The sequence below is a fragment of the Xiphophorus hellerii genome, chromosome 6 (genome assembly GCF_003331165.1).
Source record: "Xiphophorus hellerii strain 12219 chromosome 6, Xiphophorus_hellerii-4.1, whole genome shotgun sequence".
In the NCBI taxonomy this organism is placed as follows: Eukaryota; Metazoa; Chordata; class Actinopteri; order Cyprinodontiformes; family Poeciliidae; genus Xiphophorus; species Xiphophorus hellerii.
Window position 1 is genome coordinate 7,515,836 of NC_045677.1, and position 19,555 is coordinate 7,535,390.

Below are 19,555 nucleotides of genomic sequence, written 5' to 3' on the forward strand. Positions count from 1 at the left end.
AATGGCTGGACGCAGAATTGTTCTACATGTTTCTATAAGAAGGTTGTGAAATTTGTAGAAATAAACTGTTTATTTCCATCGCTAACCCTTGTTATCTCATTAGACCAATGGCATACCTATTAATGTACAATTTGTGAGCATTTATTTGTGGATAAAATACACATAATGATTGGCTTAACTCTGAATTCTGACTTTTAAGGCAAAAAAGGGCAACATTATTCTGGAATGAAATTATATTGTATCCTATATTACTCTTTTTCAGCTCAGCAGAAACAACAAACTGTTTGGTGATTAAAGCCATAACAATAATGGTTGGCCAGCCTGTTTGTGCTAAAACGTAAGACTTTCCAATTTAAAAAAAAAAACAAAACTGGGCGGTCCAAGTGGTCAATAATACAACACAAAAATTCAGAAGTATGGGCCAAATTTGGTTTAAATATGGCTTGGTTTAAGAAAAAGGTTGCGAGAGTTGCATGACTTAACAGTTTATGCCTGTCGTATATTCTCTGTTTTCACAAGCACAACATGAAGAGAAAACCGTGCGTTGCGGACAGAATTTGCACCGGAGCAGATCGAAAATCCCACTGGTTTTGTGAAACCCTCCCAACTAGAACAAACTCAACTCAAAATTCGGACGTCATACGGACAGGTCACTGCAGCTTGATGGCTGACGGCTACTTGCTAACGGCTAAAATACTCCTCGGGTTTCTTCGGTCCAAGCAGTTAAATGTCAGTGTTAAATCAAACCAACGGTTCCTGTGAAGCAGGTCACGAGTTCTTCCTGAGGAGCCGAGCTTTCAGATCCACAACTGCTGGTTTAGCACTCTGTTGTTCAGGATTATAGGCTAGAGTGACTAGACTCGAGTTATTCCTTATTAAAAGGCACATGACTGCTGGCAGCGAGTTTGCTATAAGGGAGCTGAAAGAGTGAGAATGTTTTAATGAAAGTAGCATAATCTGATGAGAGAAAGAATGAACATGCGAAAGTTTTACATGTGTACGGCAAGCAGCTATGTAGAAAAACAGCAAAAATAATCAGTGTATTTGTAGTGAGCAGAACATCTAGAATATCAGACCATTTGCTACTTAACTATACTAAAAAAACAAACCTGAAGCTCCTATGTTTCCATTAAGAAAACACAGCATTTTCGGGGAAACTTTTCTCCTTTTTTTTCCATGTCAGAGACACTTGGCCTGAATCCAGAGAAACATATTCATAGAGATTAGAAAATCTTTCTGCACTGGTCGACATTAAACCAAGCTACACTGTCAAAGAGAGCTGGAATCTCTTTGAACAACTTAGGATTCAAGTGAAGATAAAAAATAAAAAAACAAAAACCTAATGCCACTAATGTGATATTTCAGTGGGAAAGTCCAAAGAACTATGGACCAAGATGGAAAGCTTAGCAGACTTTCACACCATATCGCTGCCTCTACAAGTTTTAGGAAGCCACAAAACAAGCGATCAAATTTTCTGCCTCTGCCATTGATATTTGTGTTTCCAGCATACTAAAAAAAAGTGCTTTGTTGGTAAAAATTAGGTTTTGGTCAACGGATGAAAGGGAACGTGCAGGTAAAACTGAGTATTGTCAAACGTCAGCAGATTTATCATTAAAACCAGCATAAACGTCCATTTTCCTACCCAGATACATCCTGGCTCGAAATCAGACGCCATGGTGTCCCGGCGGGTCCAAACTGATGAAGCCAATTTCACTCCTTTTCTTTTCCTTTAGCTCACTGGTTTAATCTCTAGTTCTCCCTGTGACAATAAAACCACCCACCTGGTGCACTGGTGTGCACCCGGCACATGCAAAACTCAACTTGGCGGTCATTTCTTTATTCAAATTTGACTCGGCTCAGTTTACATAGCTTGTGATCTGCATCTGAATGACTTTCTGAACAGCACTGCTGCTGCTGCTGCATAATGGATTCGGCAGAACTGTGATTGAGTACGGCGGCTGCAGTCGGTCCAGGAGAGCGAACGGCAGGAATGAGTGTCCAGGTGGGCAGACCAACAATGAGTAGATTTATTTCCTCTGTCTGCAGAATGTGGATAATAACTAAAAATTTGACATTTTCTTACAATGAATGCAAGGTGTGTAAATCTAATCCTTCCCAAATCCACCGCACTTTGCAAAGTTATTATTATACCATATAATCATTGTATTATATGGTATAGTTTTAGGGACCACAAGCTTATTTTTTTTTTGGTACAACACAATGTATCACATTAGAAAAAATGATAACTGCTTTTCAAAACTGTTTATTTTTCAAATAAAAATCTTAAAAGCGAACATTTCTTTGCAAATAATTACTTGCAAAGAACTGTAATGTTAGGATCCACATTTTTCTTTTCTTTTATTTCGTCTCTGTAGTTTAATTTACAGCCATTAAATGTGTCACAACTAAATCTCCTAACTGCTGACATGCGCTCTACTCAGTTTTCTGTACAAATCTTTTTTCTTTTTTTTTTTTTTACTACAAATGAATTCCTTGAAAACTAAATAATGAATTTTTACAACAATCAGGTTTCTAGACGTACTTTAGCCATCAGTTACAATAACGGAGCAAAACCAAGTGCTTTCCTAAAGCGACTGGCATCTAAATATTCTGTTGTTAGATAAAAAATCTGCAAAATTACTAACCGTTTAGCTTCATTCCCCGATTGGCTAAAAAAAACACAAATAAAAAAATAAATCGGTGACATCCAGAGTTTCTCTGGCCATTAGAAGGAAAGGACAGGAATTAACCTTGGCTCAACGAGAATCTGCTTTAATAAAGTCCTTGTCCACAAATTGCATTAGTAAAGATTGTTTCCACCACCAACTCCGACTGGAGACTGATGGAGGAAAGACAGACAGCCATGCTGCCCGCCCCCACCACAAACATCATTATGGACATTACTGAGGAGAAACAAACAATTCTGGGACAGTGGCTCGGACTGTGTACGTGTCCTGTAGCTAAAGCCGTCTCCCTCGTCTCCCCAACGCAAAGTGGTCTAATTGGGCCCCGTGGTGTTCGTATGGCATTTAGAGCCTTCAGATCGGTGGTCCTGTTTTCAAGGGAAAATGTCACAGTGGCTGTACAAGCTAAGACCGCTGCAGCCTGGAAAATTATTAGATACAGTGAGTCCATTTGGTAACAATGCTCTCCCCAAGGCAGAGAGAAAAGAAAAGCAAGTTTGAGGAGGTGAGGACAACAAAACAGCAAAGATGGAAACAAAACACTCCATTTATTGAGTTTGTTGCTTTAGCTGCTCTGAAAAAGACTACAATTTCTTTCATCTTGATCAAGTAAATTTGTCCAGAAGGACTTTCAGTTTGTCAGTCTATTAACGTGCTTGCCTTCAATGTTGTACTTCAAGTATAAAGAAGCAAGTTTGACTCAAAGCAGCTAAGACCTGGGGTTTTTTTTTTCACGCATCCTCCTATAAAAATCTGAAAGATTTGTTACTTTTTCAACTTGGTGTCAACTCTGAGCTAATTGCTTGTTTAAGTGGCACTGGTTTTCAGGTGAAGGCATTTCTGGACCTGGCTTGCACCCGTGTTGCTTGAGGCACTTTGTGAGAAGTGAATTTGGGATAATTGGGTCACTTTCAACTCCATGCGGTCCTTCAATACCAAAGAAAAAACAGTGTTTGCATTCTTGGCAGAGGACCGAACTTGGACTAAGCGAAAGGTGGACTCGGCCCATCGTCATTGGTCCTGTTTTTAGTGCTTACTGAAGTCATAGAGAGAAGGGCACCTATACAAGCCATGAACTTCTCCATGCACTGGAGTGGTTAGCAGCAGAGTTTCAATCAGTCAAGAGGAGTTTGGAGCCATGGTTCACCAGAAAACCGCTGGTGAACCATTGCAGGTTTCAGTTTCTTCCTCAAGTCTAGGAGATCTTTGAACTTAATGTCTTGGTGATGAGTGATGGTAGACTAGGAGGGAGGAACAAATGGATTATTACCTTGCCTTTCAGGAGCTTTTGTCGAAGCAGAGCTCCTGAAAGAGCAGCTAAACTGAAGCCACAAACAACCAGATGTTGACATTTAGCTGAGCCACAGTTTATTTATTGCCTCAATAACTAAACATTCTCTTAATTTAGTTAACTTAATCGTGATTTAATTGTATCGTATTTAACCCTTATTTTCAATGTTTAATCTTATCTCAGTTCTCCTCAAATCCACTAAACGGGTCATTGCTGCCACTAACTGAACTTATCTGTTTACCGGCGTTTCCCTCCTAGATGGAGCCACGAAAAGAGCTACTGCTAGCACGACCACTGGGTTTTTTACTGACTAATTTAATTCCAGAAAAACAACAGGCTTCTTTGCCTGTTGTCTTTAGCACGCAATGACATAATCAGCATCCACAGACAGACTTATGCTCCTGAAACTTCAAGCTTGGTTTCTCGTCTTTCGGACGTGTTAGCCATCTGCTCTGTCCTCTACAGAACACGGCCCACCACAAGAAAATAAGACACACTCACACACTCTGTCAAAGCTCAGTCGCCCAACTATTCCTTTACGCTGCCAAACGACGCATCAACAGGGAGAATAAATTGCCAAATGAAGAAGCCCCTTCACCCGCCATATTTCACTGCTCTCTCTCCAAGCGCTGCTGTCAGCTTTAAGCTAACGATAACTCACATGAACTCTTAGCCAGATGGATAAGACACCAGCACACAAACATTCTTTGCTTGAGGTAAGTGAGATTGCACCTTCGCTTGCCATTCACTTCACTGGTCACTGTCTAATGTTTTGATGCTCTCTGCTCCTATGTACACTGTCACACTGCCAGCAGTTTTTAAATGAGTCTAATGTGTGTGTTTGACTGATAGTTTTGATGCAGTTCAGCATTTGTTCGGCCAGATGTTTGGTCAGATATATTTATTAAAAACGGCGTCTCCTGTTGTGCTACGTGGAAAGAAAACTGCAACGTGTGTCGCTTTTGTCCTGCTGTTAGGAAAAGGGTTGAGTTTGACACGTTGTTCACAGCTGCATTGAAGAATAGAGGAGATGACACAACATTTTTACATCACTATATATACTGTATCTGGTATCACTTTAAATTCAAAACTACAACAAAATATTAATTTTAACCCATATGGCACAGCCCTTCTTTAACTTAACAAGCAACTGCCATTAATCGCCATCAGTAATTGGACAAGATCGTTTCTGCCCCACTGACCTGTGACGAATTGCTTTAATCCAGCCATGTTGGAGGGTTTTACAGCATCAACCAGTGACTGAACCTTTGGCTTTGACTAGGCCATTCTGAAACCGTTAGTTTGTTCTTTTTTAGCCATTTAAAGGTGGATTTGTCATAAAGCTTTAAAGCTTTCATATAACTCAAGTGCTCTTAAGCTGAAGGTCACAAAAAAATGGAGCGGCATTTACCTTCGAGACTTTCTTGTAAACAGTCAAATTTACAAGAAATTTCACTGTTCTATTCAAGATTCTATTCAAGATTCTATTCAAGATTCTATTCAGCATCTGAATAGAACCTTCAGATGCTAAAGATTCTATTAAAGTGAATTATCAAATCTAAATATCTGGCAGTAATTAGGCCAGCAGGTCATGAAGTTGGATTCAGCTTAAAAATTTGATAAATTACTATTAATTCATGATTTAACAAGGGAAATTAATTACTTTTTATTTTAAACAAATGAGACGGGGATTGTTTGAACAGTATTTTTCCCCTTAATACAAATGTTTACACATTTATAAATGTGTTTGACAATCAGAAACATTTAACGGAATACAACTACTTTTAACATAGTGCGTGATAAGCAGACAAGTAACGTTACATCAGAAAAACTGAAATTAAAACTGGGCTGTCACAGCGAAGAGCAGACATAAGGGAGCAAGAGCAGTTCGTCTATTTGTCTGACGGCGCCCTGGTGTCCTTTGTCTGATTGGAAACGGCACACAATGCGAGACTTTTACAAATGCCGACACGTTGTAATAAATAAAAAACCGGGGATGGAAAGAACAATTCTTCCCCAAATCCCTCCTCTCCTCCGTCTTTTTTTATATATATTTTTTTCTGCGTGGCCCCCAGTGTTCGATGTAAAATGAAACAGACATTTGAATCACTCTCAGAAAACTTTTTTATGAATATCTAACTTTGAAGAGAACTATATTTGGTAAGTTAATGAGAAAGGCGAAGATGCTAAACAAATCTTAATTAGCTCCCAATAAACAAATGAGTAGCGCAGCAGCGAGTGGGAGAAAAATACCATTTGGGAAGGCAGGGACGCCGAGCAAAAACTGAAATAAAGAGCCTAATGAGTAGTCATGAGTCTTTATATGTGGCAAAAGTATACCCATCCAATATAGTTTGTGATAAATACAAATTACAAATGGGTTTGGAGTTAAAGTTTGCACACACAAAAAAAGTACAAGTTCATAATCATTAATTTAATTTCTGGATGTGTGAGATTTTTTATTTGCAATCTGTGCCTCACCTTTGTAGGTGCTTGTAAAAACACAGGTCATGTTGGCAGCAAGCAGGAGACGAAGGTTAAAGCTGTAATTTAGTTTGTTTTCCTGGATAAACTGAACATGTACATGTTTTCTCAAACAGGATGAAAACAGGCTTTTAGTACATTGTTGCTGGGTAAATTTTATATTTTCTTTTTGTCTCTACATGATGACATATGTTTCAATAGAGAGGTTTTTAATCAAGACATTTTAAAAATATATCTTTTATCTTTTTAGAGCCAATTTTATTTATTTTAGTTAGTTTTTAATGCTGTGCAGTTGGTAATAACTGCACAGAAAACTTTTTTATGATTATAAATACCAAAAAGCGGTGAAAATGTTCCCTTTATGTGGTTTTGACAAACAGAATGTCACAATCCCATGACCTTTTTACTTTATTTTTATCTGACCTTCTGTGCTCTTGTATTTTGAGCAAATTCTTTTGTTTTTTATGTTTATCTCTTTATTTTTATGTATTCTTTTGATCAGTCTGCTTCTATGAGTTATTCGCCTGATTTCCTGCTTTGTTTTCATATCTCTGTCTCATAGATCGACTTCCCTCAGTTTCTCTATCCCATTTTGGTACCGAGTTCTGCCCTGAATTTAGTTTTTAGGTTATTCTTTGATTAATTCTCAGATGTGATTAATGCACTTTGTATCGCCTTGTTGCTGAAAATGTGCTATATAAATAACATTACCTTTACCTTAGTGTAAGTATCTCAGAGTTTGAAATATGATCCAGTGCTGTCCAGCCTCGTTGTGAAGTGGCCCGTTAGCTTAGCGCAGAAAGGACGATCTAAATCAGATACCAACTTTTCCGGTGTTAGCTACCATTCTCACAGTGCCTATAAATAGTTTATATCATGTCTTTGACTCGCTTTCAAGTATCCAAAATGCTGTCATACAAAAATACTTAAATGCGGGAGAGGCCAGCAGGTGTTGTCAGCTAGCATCACAAGTCCTTTTTAGTCAAATCTGTCAGCGCTAAAGGCAAACCTTTCACCTTTTTTCTTTAAATAAGCTCAGTTGAATTGAGTGACTGCCAAAGTGAAATCTACTTTGTGGTAACTCTAGTTTTCGACGCTACTTCTCCTTTATGTGATTCCATAACAATGCTCTGTTTTTTGTTGCTAATTTAGTTAGCATTGGGTACATTTCTCACTAAGCTAGCCAACTAACGGTTTGAGGACGGCAGCCGTTACTCCACAGACCCGAAAGGGAAAAGAACATTTTTTGCATTGATTTTAAAATAACATATGCTACAAAAGCATAACGTGACTAAATGTAAACATTTGTTAGATATCTAAAGCGCTGAGAAACTTTGCCTACATCTTGTTAAAATTGGTATGAAATGCATTATATCCCTTGTGGGCATCAGACTTGAGATTTCTGGCTTGTCAGCTCCTCTCCACTAGATTAAACAGTTACATCTACCTTGCACCAAACTATTGTTTACCAGCAACATGTGCTAAAACACCCAGCTATTAACCTCCTTAGTCTAAAGTTGTCCCACCCGTCCTCTTCCTAATCTGAAAGTGACATCGGTTTCCCAGCTGTTTCTTACCAATTATAGAAGAACTTACTGTGGGTGGTTTGCGACGTAATTCTGCTCTGGCTGCATTACACAATATCAGTGTGACACAGCTATTATCAATACTTTGTAGTACCAGGACTACAAAGTGCAATGTTTGTTTTTTTTTTCTGATGAAACAGCCCAGAGAATGCCAGCCCTAAGGCAGCACACTGGCCTACCCTTTCTGCGCCGAGCTCCAATTGATTCCTGCGTTGTGTGGATATATTAATCTTAATTCTTTTTAACAACAACAACAAAAAAAAAGTAATAAAATACACTCAAAGGCTGACCCTGACCTGAGGGCTCCCATTGTTTTGTGTTGCATCTACGAGACACCGGCGCTGCCGACGGGAGAAGAGTGGAAGCAAATACACACAAAAATCCTTTTCAGGAGAACAAGAGCACTTCAGTAGAATTTGGTAACCAAGAGTTCTTCAAGTATTTCAAATAACGTAAAAGAAAGAGATCTATAAAGACTCACAAAAGTGTTTTTTTTTTTTCCTATTTCTCCAAATAGATTTTGTCTGTGGATTTCTTCTACAAACAAAGCAGAGATTGCTAACAGTGATGCTCTTTATGCTCACCTGATTGTATATGGACAGTACTTGCTGAAAGCGTTCACACACCCTGAACTGCTTTTACATTTTAACGCTTCAAAACCAGAGACTCCGATGTATTTTATCGGCATTTTATGGCAACAAAATATCAGTTTTATTGACACAAAATGCCAATAAAACTGATATTTTATGTCATTTTTAGTGGTTCACAGATATAGAGTGCGAGGAAACTGATACATTAGTAGGGTGGGAAAAAATATAAAGTTTGATTGCATTGATCAATATTGAAATCCCAATCATTTTGAATAATAACTCCTGTAGTTAGGTTACAGAAACACAGTGAAATCCTTTCAACATAAAAATGAAATGTCATTCAATTGTAGGATATTAACAATAAATAAGACAAGCAATCTTTATAATCTTTAAAATAAATTCAATTTGAGAGAAATTATAAAATATGTAAAAAATATCAGGAAGCCAGATGAATTACAGAGCATGCAACACCATACCTTTTAAAAGAAAACATGAATATAAAATATATATATTTTAAAAATAATTTAAGTTAAACATTTAAAAAGTGATGAATGTTTTATTAAATATTATGTATACCTTATGTCAATAAAACAAATTAGCTAAAATTTCCGCTGGGCGACTCCGTGATCCAACACATGCGTTTAGATATTGGCAAAAATTTATTCCATAAAATTCAGTCGCTAGTTTGTTCACAGATAAATTAGCGGCATGCTTGAGTTCAGCCTTCAACAGGAGGGAGGGCACACACCCATCAGTAGACACTACAAAATAAGAGTCTGCTTTGCAAAGGAGAAATCCAGAAAATTGCTTTAAAAAAGTCATTTGTTTTTCACGATGGCACTCTTTAAAATTGTTTAGGTCATTTACATAAAATACATATAAGACCATATAGTTAATTTGGTCTTATATGTGAATGATTATACAAGAGTCATTTCTTTTATTCTCTCAAATAAAAAAAATTAAACGCATAGTCAGAATCTGCTAAGCAGATGTCATCTTGTTGGTAAATAATCCTGGCCTGCTGATTGGATAAAGCCGTTTTGCATGCTATAATATTCACATTTCTACAAGGTCAAATCCCACCAAGCTATGAGGCAAAAGTAGCAATTCGGCGGCCGGTCGCATTTTCCCCGGTGTCTGTCGCTTAGTGGGTCAGAGAATGAGTCTGATTTGTCAAATGGAAGAAAGCTCGCTCAGACTCCACACTGAGCCCGCTCCGCTATCAGACTCAGTGACAGCGGAGATGATGAACGACGAGAAGACAAAAGCTGACAGATGTGATGAAGACAATGTTGAATGGCTAATCAATCTCATGCGGGCAGGAGGAAACGGAGAGAAGAAATAAAAAACAAAAAAAGAAGAGAGCAGCAGGGATCTCCTAGTGTGAGTCAGCACAGGAACGAGAAGCTGATTGGCAACATTTGGAGGCATGTGTGTGTCTGCAGACCACATATCTGTGTCTCCGATTGTAATTTAGGCTTTTCTTTTCTCGTGATTTTGGGTTCTTATTGTCTTTGTGAGCCAAAATGAATGGTGTACGTTATTTTATGCCTGTTTTCTTTAGTGGACTGATAAAAAAAATAAATACCTCACCCCAAAAACAAACACTGGCATCAACTCAAAATGAAGAAACAATCATTTAAAGCAGTGACAACGATGTAATCACAGCGGACTCTCCTTTTATTCACACGTTCCGATCAGAAAGCCGTTATCGTGCCCTAGATCATCCGAGAGAGAGTCTGCGTGTCTACATGACCTGCTTGGGTGCGTGGGTGTGTGTGGGTGTGTGTGTGTGTGTGTGCTTATATGTTTAAATCTACATGACCTACTTAGGCTGGAAACGGACCTCAAGAGCAATGTACTAACCACACGTCGATACATGAGGAATCCATTACATTTGCTCCTCTTCAGACTATCACTTGCTATCTTTATCTTCTGGATATCCTCTCGGTCCAGCTCTGGTGTCATTAGGAAGGAAGACTGCGCTCGTATAGAAAGCCCGGAGCCATGTTGTTTGTCACTATTAAAACCTGGCACTTGCATTACCACGACTGCAACCTGACGGCCTTCTCTATAGCCGGTGATTAAGATGGATGGTGTTAAAAGAAGCCTTTGGACCACAGGCTAAATAAAGGCTGCCACACTGCAAAAACACAAAGTATTACCAAGTGATTTTGGTCTAGTTTCTAGTACAAATGTCTTAGTAAATTTGAAATAAGACAAAGTTAATTTACCATAACTCGTCAGCGACATATTGGAGCTTGATTTAAGTCAATAATTCCTTAATTTTGGTGAATAAGTATTAGTTCAACTGGCACCTATAGCATGGGAAAAAAAATGATCGCTGGAAGTGAAATTATCTGCCGATGGAACTGCTACTTTTTAATCAATATTAAGGAATTATTGACAAAATGACCTCTTATATCTTGCTGTAAAGTTACCTTTGAGTTGGTTTTGTCTTATTTCAAGTTTACTAAGATATTTGGACTAGAAATTAGACCAGAAATGAAGATTTTGTGTTTTTACAGTGCAAAGTCTGACTAAAAATGTCTTCATTCTCTCGTTATGCTTGCAGTGCCTGTGAAAAATATTCCCAACCCTCGAACTTTATCACTTCGCAATATTTGGTCCTAATAATTTCATGCGTTCGACCAACACAAAGTTGTGCACAGCCGTAAAAATGCAAGTGGTTTACGGCATGCTTCACAAAGCAAAAATATCCAAAAAGTTATTCAAGTCTTTTTTTAATTATTATTTTTGCATTTTTTTAAAACTTTATAGTTGGTGTTCAGGTATTGATCGTCCAATCTTTCAATAACACATAACTATCAAGTGATATTTTCAAATTTCCTGTCAATTTTAAACATTTTTTTACTCAAAAACACGACGGGCCGCTGGATGAATAACTGCCCTGGTTTTCTCGGCGGAAACCTTGGTAACATCAACCGAAATACATCAAAGTTTGTGGTCGCAGCATGACAAAATGTCCAAGAGGTATGAACACTCCTGCAAAACACACCGACCCAACATTGGCTGCGACGTGAGGACAATTCAGCCGATCGGGTCCAGCAGTCGCTCCACAACATCCGCAGCAAATGTTGCATCTAAGCACATAATGGGATCTCACACCAACATCACTCCTAATCTGTTTTGATGTTACTGTATGCTGATTAGTGTTCATCCCACCGCAGAGTAAGCTGCTTTTTAAAGTAGTTTAAAATGCGGCAGTGTTGTGGCTGCTGAGGGCGACAATGTTGGCCCATCTGTCCCAACATTTTAGTCCAGATTAAAAATAAAAAAATAAAAAATACGCAGACAAACTGCTGAATGGATTAAGATGAACTTTGGTACCCAAATCCCGCGTGAGTGTTCGAAGCGTAATGATTCGCCGCTAATATTTACGTCGAATTTGGCGAGAGGCATGTCAAAATTCCCCATCTGCCCCAACATTTTTCAATTTGTGCTTCAGCAAAAATACTGTATCTCCGTCCCGCGGGACGCCAACACACGTCACTTAATCACCTGCGAGAGAAATGAGACGTAATCATCAATGAGGGTATGTCATGAAGACGTAATTAAACAACAACAACAACAACAAAATCGCAGCGGTGTCACGTTTCACGAAGAAAGGCGTCCTCACGAGTGATGCTGAACGTACGCGGAGCAGGTGGGAGGTTATTCAACCCGTGGGATCACATCTCTGCCTCAGCGTCTTTCCGCTTTTGCATTTTAGAGCCGTCCGCCTGCTTCCCTGGCAGGCAGGTGTGCCTCACACACATCCAACACCTGAATTAGTCCATTCTGCTTCGGCGACACAGACGATTAGCCTAAATTAGAAAGTGGACAAGTGTTTCCCCCCCTCACTCCTCCCTCCACTGCTTTATGCGGGAAATATGTGAGAAATGTCTTAATAATGTTAAATTGGGGTCTGGCTTACAATACCAGCTTACTGCCAGAGATGCTGAATCAAAGCAATTGGGATGCGGTGATCAGGATTTTACTGGCTAGTACCTATTATTGTTTAATTCGTAGGTATGCTGTGGAACATTTTAGTGATTTTATATATTTTTCAGGATTACGACTAATGAAATCTAACAGAAAATTAAGGAATGATAAGATTATTCAAATGTATGCATGAAATATAGCCCCAATCACAGATAAGAATATCACAAAGTGTTTTACAGCACTAAAATAAAATGCATTATGAATTGTTAATAATAAAAACCCCACAAATTTTCAAAAATAAAAACATAAAAATCACTGAAAGAATACACTTTGATCTAGTTTCTAGTACATCTACCTTTTACTTGAAATAGGACTAAACTAACTCACAAGTAACTTTTCAGCAAGATATTAGAGCTTGGTCTAAGTCAATAATTTCTCAATATTAATAAGAAAATATTAGATTCAATGGCACTTTATTTCACTGTTAACTAGAACTTTTTCATCAATCTTAGGGAATCATTGACCTAAAACAAGCTCCTATATGTTGTTGAAAAGTTTTATTTCAATGTACTAAAATATTTGCACTGGAAACTGCACCAACAATAATTGTAGGATTTGTGTTTTTGCAGTGTAAGAGGTGAAGGTTTAATGTTGTAAGGCCAAAAACGCAACAAAAAAAAAGCAAGAGAAAGAAACTCCAGAGTAACACAAGATCTTTCTTAAAGGCCTGTTTACTAAGATGCATTTTGAGCTGCTTTTTAAAAGACGGTTCTGAGGCTCAGGGAGAGAAAGCTCCAGAGTCTGTAAGGCCACAGCAGCAATCCTTTGTTTCCTTTAATGAATCCTGGAATTAATTGGCAGTCAGAGAAGCTGGAAAAGTAGCAGGGTGAGATAACTCTGTTAAAAGTCTTAGTCCGAAGTCCAGCACAAGCATTTTGAAACTGTCTGGAACCAGTCCGCGCAAGTTACGTCAAGACAGGAGGAAAACGAGTTGCAGTAGACCAGACACAACAAAATGAATCCATGAATAACAGTGCCCAGTCCAGTCCAACTCAGAGTGCGACACAATGGAACTACAATTTAGCATCTTATTGTTAAGATGCTAAGAGTGAAACAGAGAGCCGACATGAAAATCAAGAGAAAAAAAAAACATCACCACTATTCCCGACCAACAGAAGCCCGGATTTTAGGAACAATCTTGTCCAGAGCACAGATGAGAATTTCACTTGTTGGACCGGGTTACCACTGATTCATCCATCAATTCATCCATCAATTCATCCACCAATCCAGCCTCAGTAGCTCTGTGTTGCTTCAGGTCATATTTTGGTGAGTGCTATTCGGGAAGCTTTGGCTTGTAGTCAGGATGCCATTGTACTCTTTGATTTTAAAAATACACGGTGTTGTCATAAACTGGACATAATCAAAGCAGGATTTGCCAAAAGATTCTGCATACCAGAGGAGGTAAATATGGAAAATGCTCTTCCTGTTGCAAAATGAGCATTCTACTGCTCAGCATGGTGAAAATACAGGATTGGGGCAAGCTGCCATTTCATACCCTGGGCCTTTCTACTTCCAGTTTGTGCCCATGAACAAACCGCTTCATGCTGGTGTATTTTAACCGCTTCTGGACATATGTTAGATATTTCCAGACATCTGGAATTAGATATGAATGCACTCTATCAAATCTGACCACTATGACAGTCTCATTGTTACCCATTACCAAAGAAGGTATTTCATGTAGTTCTTTTTTTTTTTTTTACACACTGAAAATTATTTGTTGCGGTTCATTTATTGTAGCTAATTGAAAACCTGGAGTGAAAACAGCATTACCTGTTTAGGTGACACTTTCCAGAAACAAGAAAAAACAGTGCTGCTATATCTTTAAGAGTCCCAATTTAAATTCAGTATAGGTCACAACCAAGCATACCTTCCACACTCTGGCTGAAAAACAAGAGTTGAGAACGTTCAGCTACATCTAAGCACCGTGATTAATATTCTAATCCTCGTAATTTTAAAATGAACATCAAAAAGCTGCAGACCTCTAATTCCTAGCCGTACCCACGTTGAAAAATAAAGCGAAGGTGACTTAGTCTCGTCTCTGTGTTGCCTCATCACATCCAACAAAGCTGCTCAGATTTGATAAAATGTGGGGAAACGATGCTTTCCGTCACATTAGGCGAGAAATCGCCGCACTCGGCTGTGGCTCGAGGCCCGCTACATCGAGATGTAGTGACATATTTGTGACACGCTGGCTTAGTGGGACGCTCCATCATAGGTGTTTACTGTTTACTGTCACCTTGTTTCTCTCTGAAAGGGCTGCGGGACGTATCCACCGTGCTTTCTGGTGTTCATCTTTCATTAAGTTTGACAACCTCCTGTGTATTTTGCACAAACACACAAGTAGTCAGAGGTGCTTGAACACACAGACGCACACACAAAAAAAGAAAAGACTTTTAACCTGTTCCTTGACGGAGGCGAGGATGGCGGAGGTGGTTTCAGACTCGGAGCCGTCTCCGTTGGAGGCATTGAGGACGGGGCTCAACATGGCGGCGGCGCTGGCACTGTCAGACGCCACCTCAGGCACTGGCATTCCTCCTGGAAAGAAAGAACGCGTCCAGGTGTTATGAAAGGCACTCTCCGGTGTGACGGCGTTCAGACAAGGTCACTTTCACGCGAAAACTTTGACTCGTTTCAGCGTTTTTAGAAAGTGGGCGTAGTTTGTGAGGCCAGTTTTAGCCTTCATGACATGCTTGCTCATTGTGTCGCTTGGTTACTGTCTTGTAAGTGAACGATGGAGGGTGGCAGCAATTATACAGCATGTTATTTAGAGGAACAATGTGGCTTTTGTGTGAAATAGATACAGGGCTTAGTCTTAGTGTTTGTGATGGTAGGACTTTCTCATTGTGACACGTAACCAAAATCGTAAACAAATTGTATTGGAATTACTTTAATTGTCGCATCATTGCATCGCTGAAGGAAAACACAAATCAAAAGTGCTTCTACATCAACACTTCATTGAGGATCTCAGGATCATCTTTGCCCATTCTTTGTTACTAAACAACTAAAGCTCAATCAGACTGGAAGGGGAGCAACCGTGAACAGCAGTTTTCAAGGTTTTCCATAGATTCTCCAGTAGATTTAGCTCTAGACTTTGACTCTCCCATTCTAACACATAAATATGCTTCGTTCTGTGCCAATTCCTTTCAACTTTAGTAGAGCATTTAGGGTAATTGTACCGTATGTTAAGTATTTTACAGCCTCCACTGGCTTTCAATTAACATTTTCCTGTCAACTCTGACCATTTCCGTAAACTCCAAATGCTAACAAAAAGCATGATGCTGCCACCACCATGCTTTTGATACCGGGACAGTGCATTGAAGTTGTTGGTTTTCTGTCTCACATTTGCCTGTGGTCCAGAACTTAGTATTTTGGTTCTTCACATCTTTGACATATTCCCTATGCGAACTACAAACAATGTTTCTTACTATTATTTTTTCTCTTCATGCCAGCCAGAATGGTAGATTATAGAACAAATAGTCGAGCTTTTGACAGATTCTTTCAATAAAGTTACCGTTCTGGGCAGCTTCTATTAATCCTTTCCTTGTTTGGTCCGTCAGTTTAGAGCGACTGCTAATTTCTTGGTAATTTCCATTCCAGTTTTCTGGGTTTTTTTTTTGTTAAAAGCCATTTATCTCTATCACATAAACAATGAGGCTTAGGCAGCTCAGTTTCAGGAAAAACAAGATGCAACGTGGTTACTTTCAGGAGCAGCAGAGGGACTTACATTCACACACACACGCCCACGCACAACCCCCCCCCAACAAAAACACAGAAACACACATAAAAACAAAAATCTCTTAGCCATGTGTCATCCCGTATTTGACCAAACGTAGGAGGACACGAGCTCCACATGTGCCTTGTAATCCTGAAGCGGCGTAGAGCTGGTGGAACAGCTGCATCAACCAGCTTTACACACTGATATTTATATATATATTTATTTATTTATACATATATGTATATATATATATATATATATATATATATATATATATATAAAGGCTCGCCACGAGGAATCTGCACATACACGCATGAAAACCGGCTGTTGGCATGAGGCAACGCCGGCCGTCTGCCGAGGTAAGGAAAGTGGGGCGTGTGAGCAGAGCAGAAGGATGAGAGCGGAAAGAGGAAGGGAGTGACTGAGAAACGGAGAGGGGAGACCAAGGAGAAGGAAGGGAGGTGACGGAGGAGAGGTGAGGACAACTAGTAAGTAAGTAAAGTTTATTTATAAAGCGCTTTTCACAAACATAAAATCACAAAGCGCTGTACAATAGACCATACAAAATATAACTACGACTCTTGCTTCGTGCAAGCCGACAATCTCTACCTGACCTGGCTTTTCACTCGTCTTCCTTCCATTTTGGAGAGTGCTGCTCCTCTTCCTCCTCCTCCTGCTTCTCTTCCTCTTCTCCTCAATCCTTTTGCCAATCTCTGTTTCTGAACTTAAATTTTTCATCACTTACACGTTGTCCTTTTCCCTTCCCTTTTAACGTTGCTTTTCTGCTCCTAAACTTGCTGTCCTCGCTCTCCCTCTTTGCCGACCGACTTCTCTTCACTTGACCCGTTTCACTGTCCTTTTTTTTTTTTTTCCCCTTCTCCTGGCATCTTTCTGCTACGCTGCGCCCAAGCTCTTCCATCACCCCACGTCCGTTCTGTACGTGTAGTCATAAACGTCACCCAGAGAGTTTAAGGTTGGGCGCACAATACATTTTTCTGAATGGACAATGACAGTCAGATAACTTTTTTTTTTTTTTTTTTTTTGAAGTATCTGAAAGACACAGGATGAATTATTTGGAGAGGAAGCCCCATTACCTCAGCCAACACAAGAACATGAAGCTGAAAGGATGTGCGTGTTCAGCGCCAGCCTGCAAACCTGACTCGGTTAAGTAAGTTCTTTCAGGAGGAAACTGTTGTGAGAAACCTCGCTGGAAGGATCCTTCAAACATTTAACTCAAGTCAGATGGTTTTAAAGGCACCAGCATTGGATGCGAAGTAAATGTCGTTCACAAAACAACATGAAAATCAATGTCTAAAGAAATGTTCTTTCTGACATTTCACAAATAGAAGTAATGTTGGGTGTTTCAACTGACCTAAATAGGAGCATTTATTTTGATCTAATACTGGTGGTATTGTATGTTTTCCACTCCTCAGCTCTCTTTCTTAACAGCTAAAAACCCCTCAGTCTTTCTATTTGCTCTTTTTGTGAATACCAAGTCATCAATCTTATTTCTCTGTCTTTATTACCATCTAAAACATTTGCTTTGTCAAGTTTGAATGAATTTAAGAATCCACATAAACTGGGACACAATACTTTGTAAAGTCGGTGCTGTAAGCTGCGAGGTAAGTACCATAATAATTCCAGCTAAACAGTGACCCCAGTGGTCAAATAGTCACTACAGATTACCAAAGATCTGACTTTAAAAAAAAAAAAAAAAAAAGTCTTCTGCAAAACAAATCGGTTGATTTGCTTAGCTTAACCTGCAAAAATTGCAAAAACTATATGTGATACTTCAACAGGACTAGAAGCCATAGAGTTTAAAATGGAGCTTTTTTTTTTACATCACATGAGATGTTATCAGCTAAGAAGCTTCATCAAAATAAATACATAATCCTCAAAGGAAAATCCCTGAGGGTAAATGATGGAAAATACCACAACTGTAAAAACAACAATATATAGAACAAACATGCTTACATTTACAGACTCGTTATTTAACAATATCGTTTTCTCTTCTCAAAGCCCCTTTTTTCATAAGCGGCACATTAGAAAGCCTTAACTTTTTTTTAAAACAGGGTCAATGTGCAGTCTTTAAAAGGCTTTAAAAGCCTGGAAATTGATTTTTATTGTATTTCAAGTCTGGAGAAATATGGGGAAAAAAAGAAACAAAAATAAGAGCACTAAAAAATTTTACTGCCTGTCCCGCTGTCTAAAACATAAAACTGTAAAGATGTGCTGGTCCAACAGAATATTTTTGCATAGAATTACATCAGAAGAGTTTATTTGCTACTTGGATACAGCTATACTGTCAGATTTTCCATTTGTTCACCAAATGAGTTTCATATTTTACGCATAGGGATTCTAGGAATCACAAGTGTCACTTGTATGTCAGCACCTGATTGTTGTTTCGTTCACTTTAAGTATAGCTAAAACATTTTTATGTACACACAAACATTTTTATACCAATCGTCCCAAGAAATTTCAATATTCGAGTTTTAAGATGTGTGTCGCCGTACTGAGAGGTCATCTTAAAAAAAAACACACACACATCAACCTGTTACAGTCTGACAACCTGTAACAGGTTGTAACTTAACTTTTTGAGATTGGTGAAGGCATCACTCACAAATGTAGCCAGATTCTCTGATAACAACAGAAGCTGGTACAAAAGGAGGAAGACCCAAAGTCAGAGGAAGCTAGAAAAAAAAAGCTGTTTAATAGGAAGCCATATTTTCTAGAGAGCCCTGATGAAGGGTCACCCATTGACTTTGGCAGGTTTCAGTCATTTTCCTCCCTTATCAGGTTGTACTATTGTGTTTTTTGTACCAGTAAGAGTCCTGTACCAAAAAGAGCAGCCTACCACGGGACATTCCAGACCCTCCAGACCTCTCAGGTCTTCCGGTTCTGGTTCTGCTCTGCATCCCCAGAACCAGAACCAAATGAGGAGAAGCAGCTTTCAGCATCTATGCACCACAAATTTGGAACAAACTTCCAGAAAACTGTAAAACAGCTGAAACACTGACTTCTTTTAAATCTCGACTAAAAACCCACCTGTTTAGAATTGTATTTGAAACGTAATCAATTACAAATTTATTGATGGAACTTGACTTAATGTAGTGTTTTGATTGTTGATTCTATGTTGCATTGTGTTTCTGTGTTTGTAATGATGTAAAGCACTTTGAAATGCCTTGCTGCTGAAATGTGCT

At 38.9% G+C, this 19,555-nt stretch overlaps 1 protein-coding gene across 7 annotated transcripts in view; it reads right to left on the reverse strand.

Moving 5' to 3' along the window:
* Positions 1–19,555, reverse strand: part of ctnnd2b (catenin (cadherin-associated protein), delta 2b) — a 160,999-nt gene that overhangs the window by 110,986 nt on the left and 30,458 nt on the right. For 5 of the 7 annotated variants that reach the window (XM_032566244.1, XM_032566245.1, XM_032566243.1 and 2 more), the window contains exon 2: positions 15,039–15,175. In XM_032566244.1, coding sequence (XP_032422135.1) covers positions 15,039–15,170 — 132 coding nt within the window. In that variant the 5' untranslated portion in view covers positions 15,171–15,175. Of the gene's footprint in view, positions 1–15,038; positions 15,176–18,293; positions 18,299–19,555 lie in introns of those variants that run through there. The other 2 variants (XM_032566240.1, XM_032566242.1) reach the window with 2 other exon arrangements.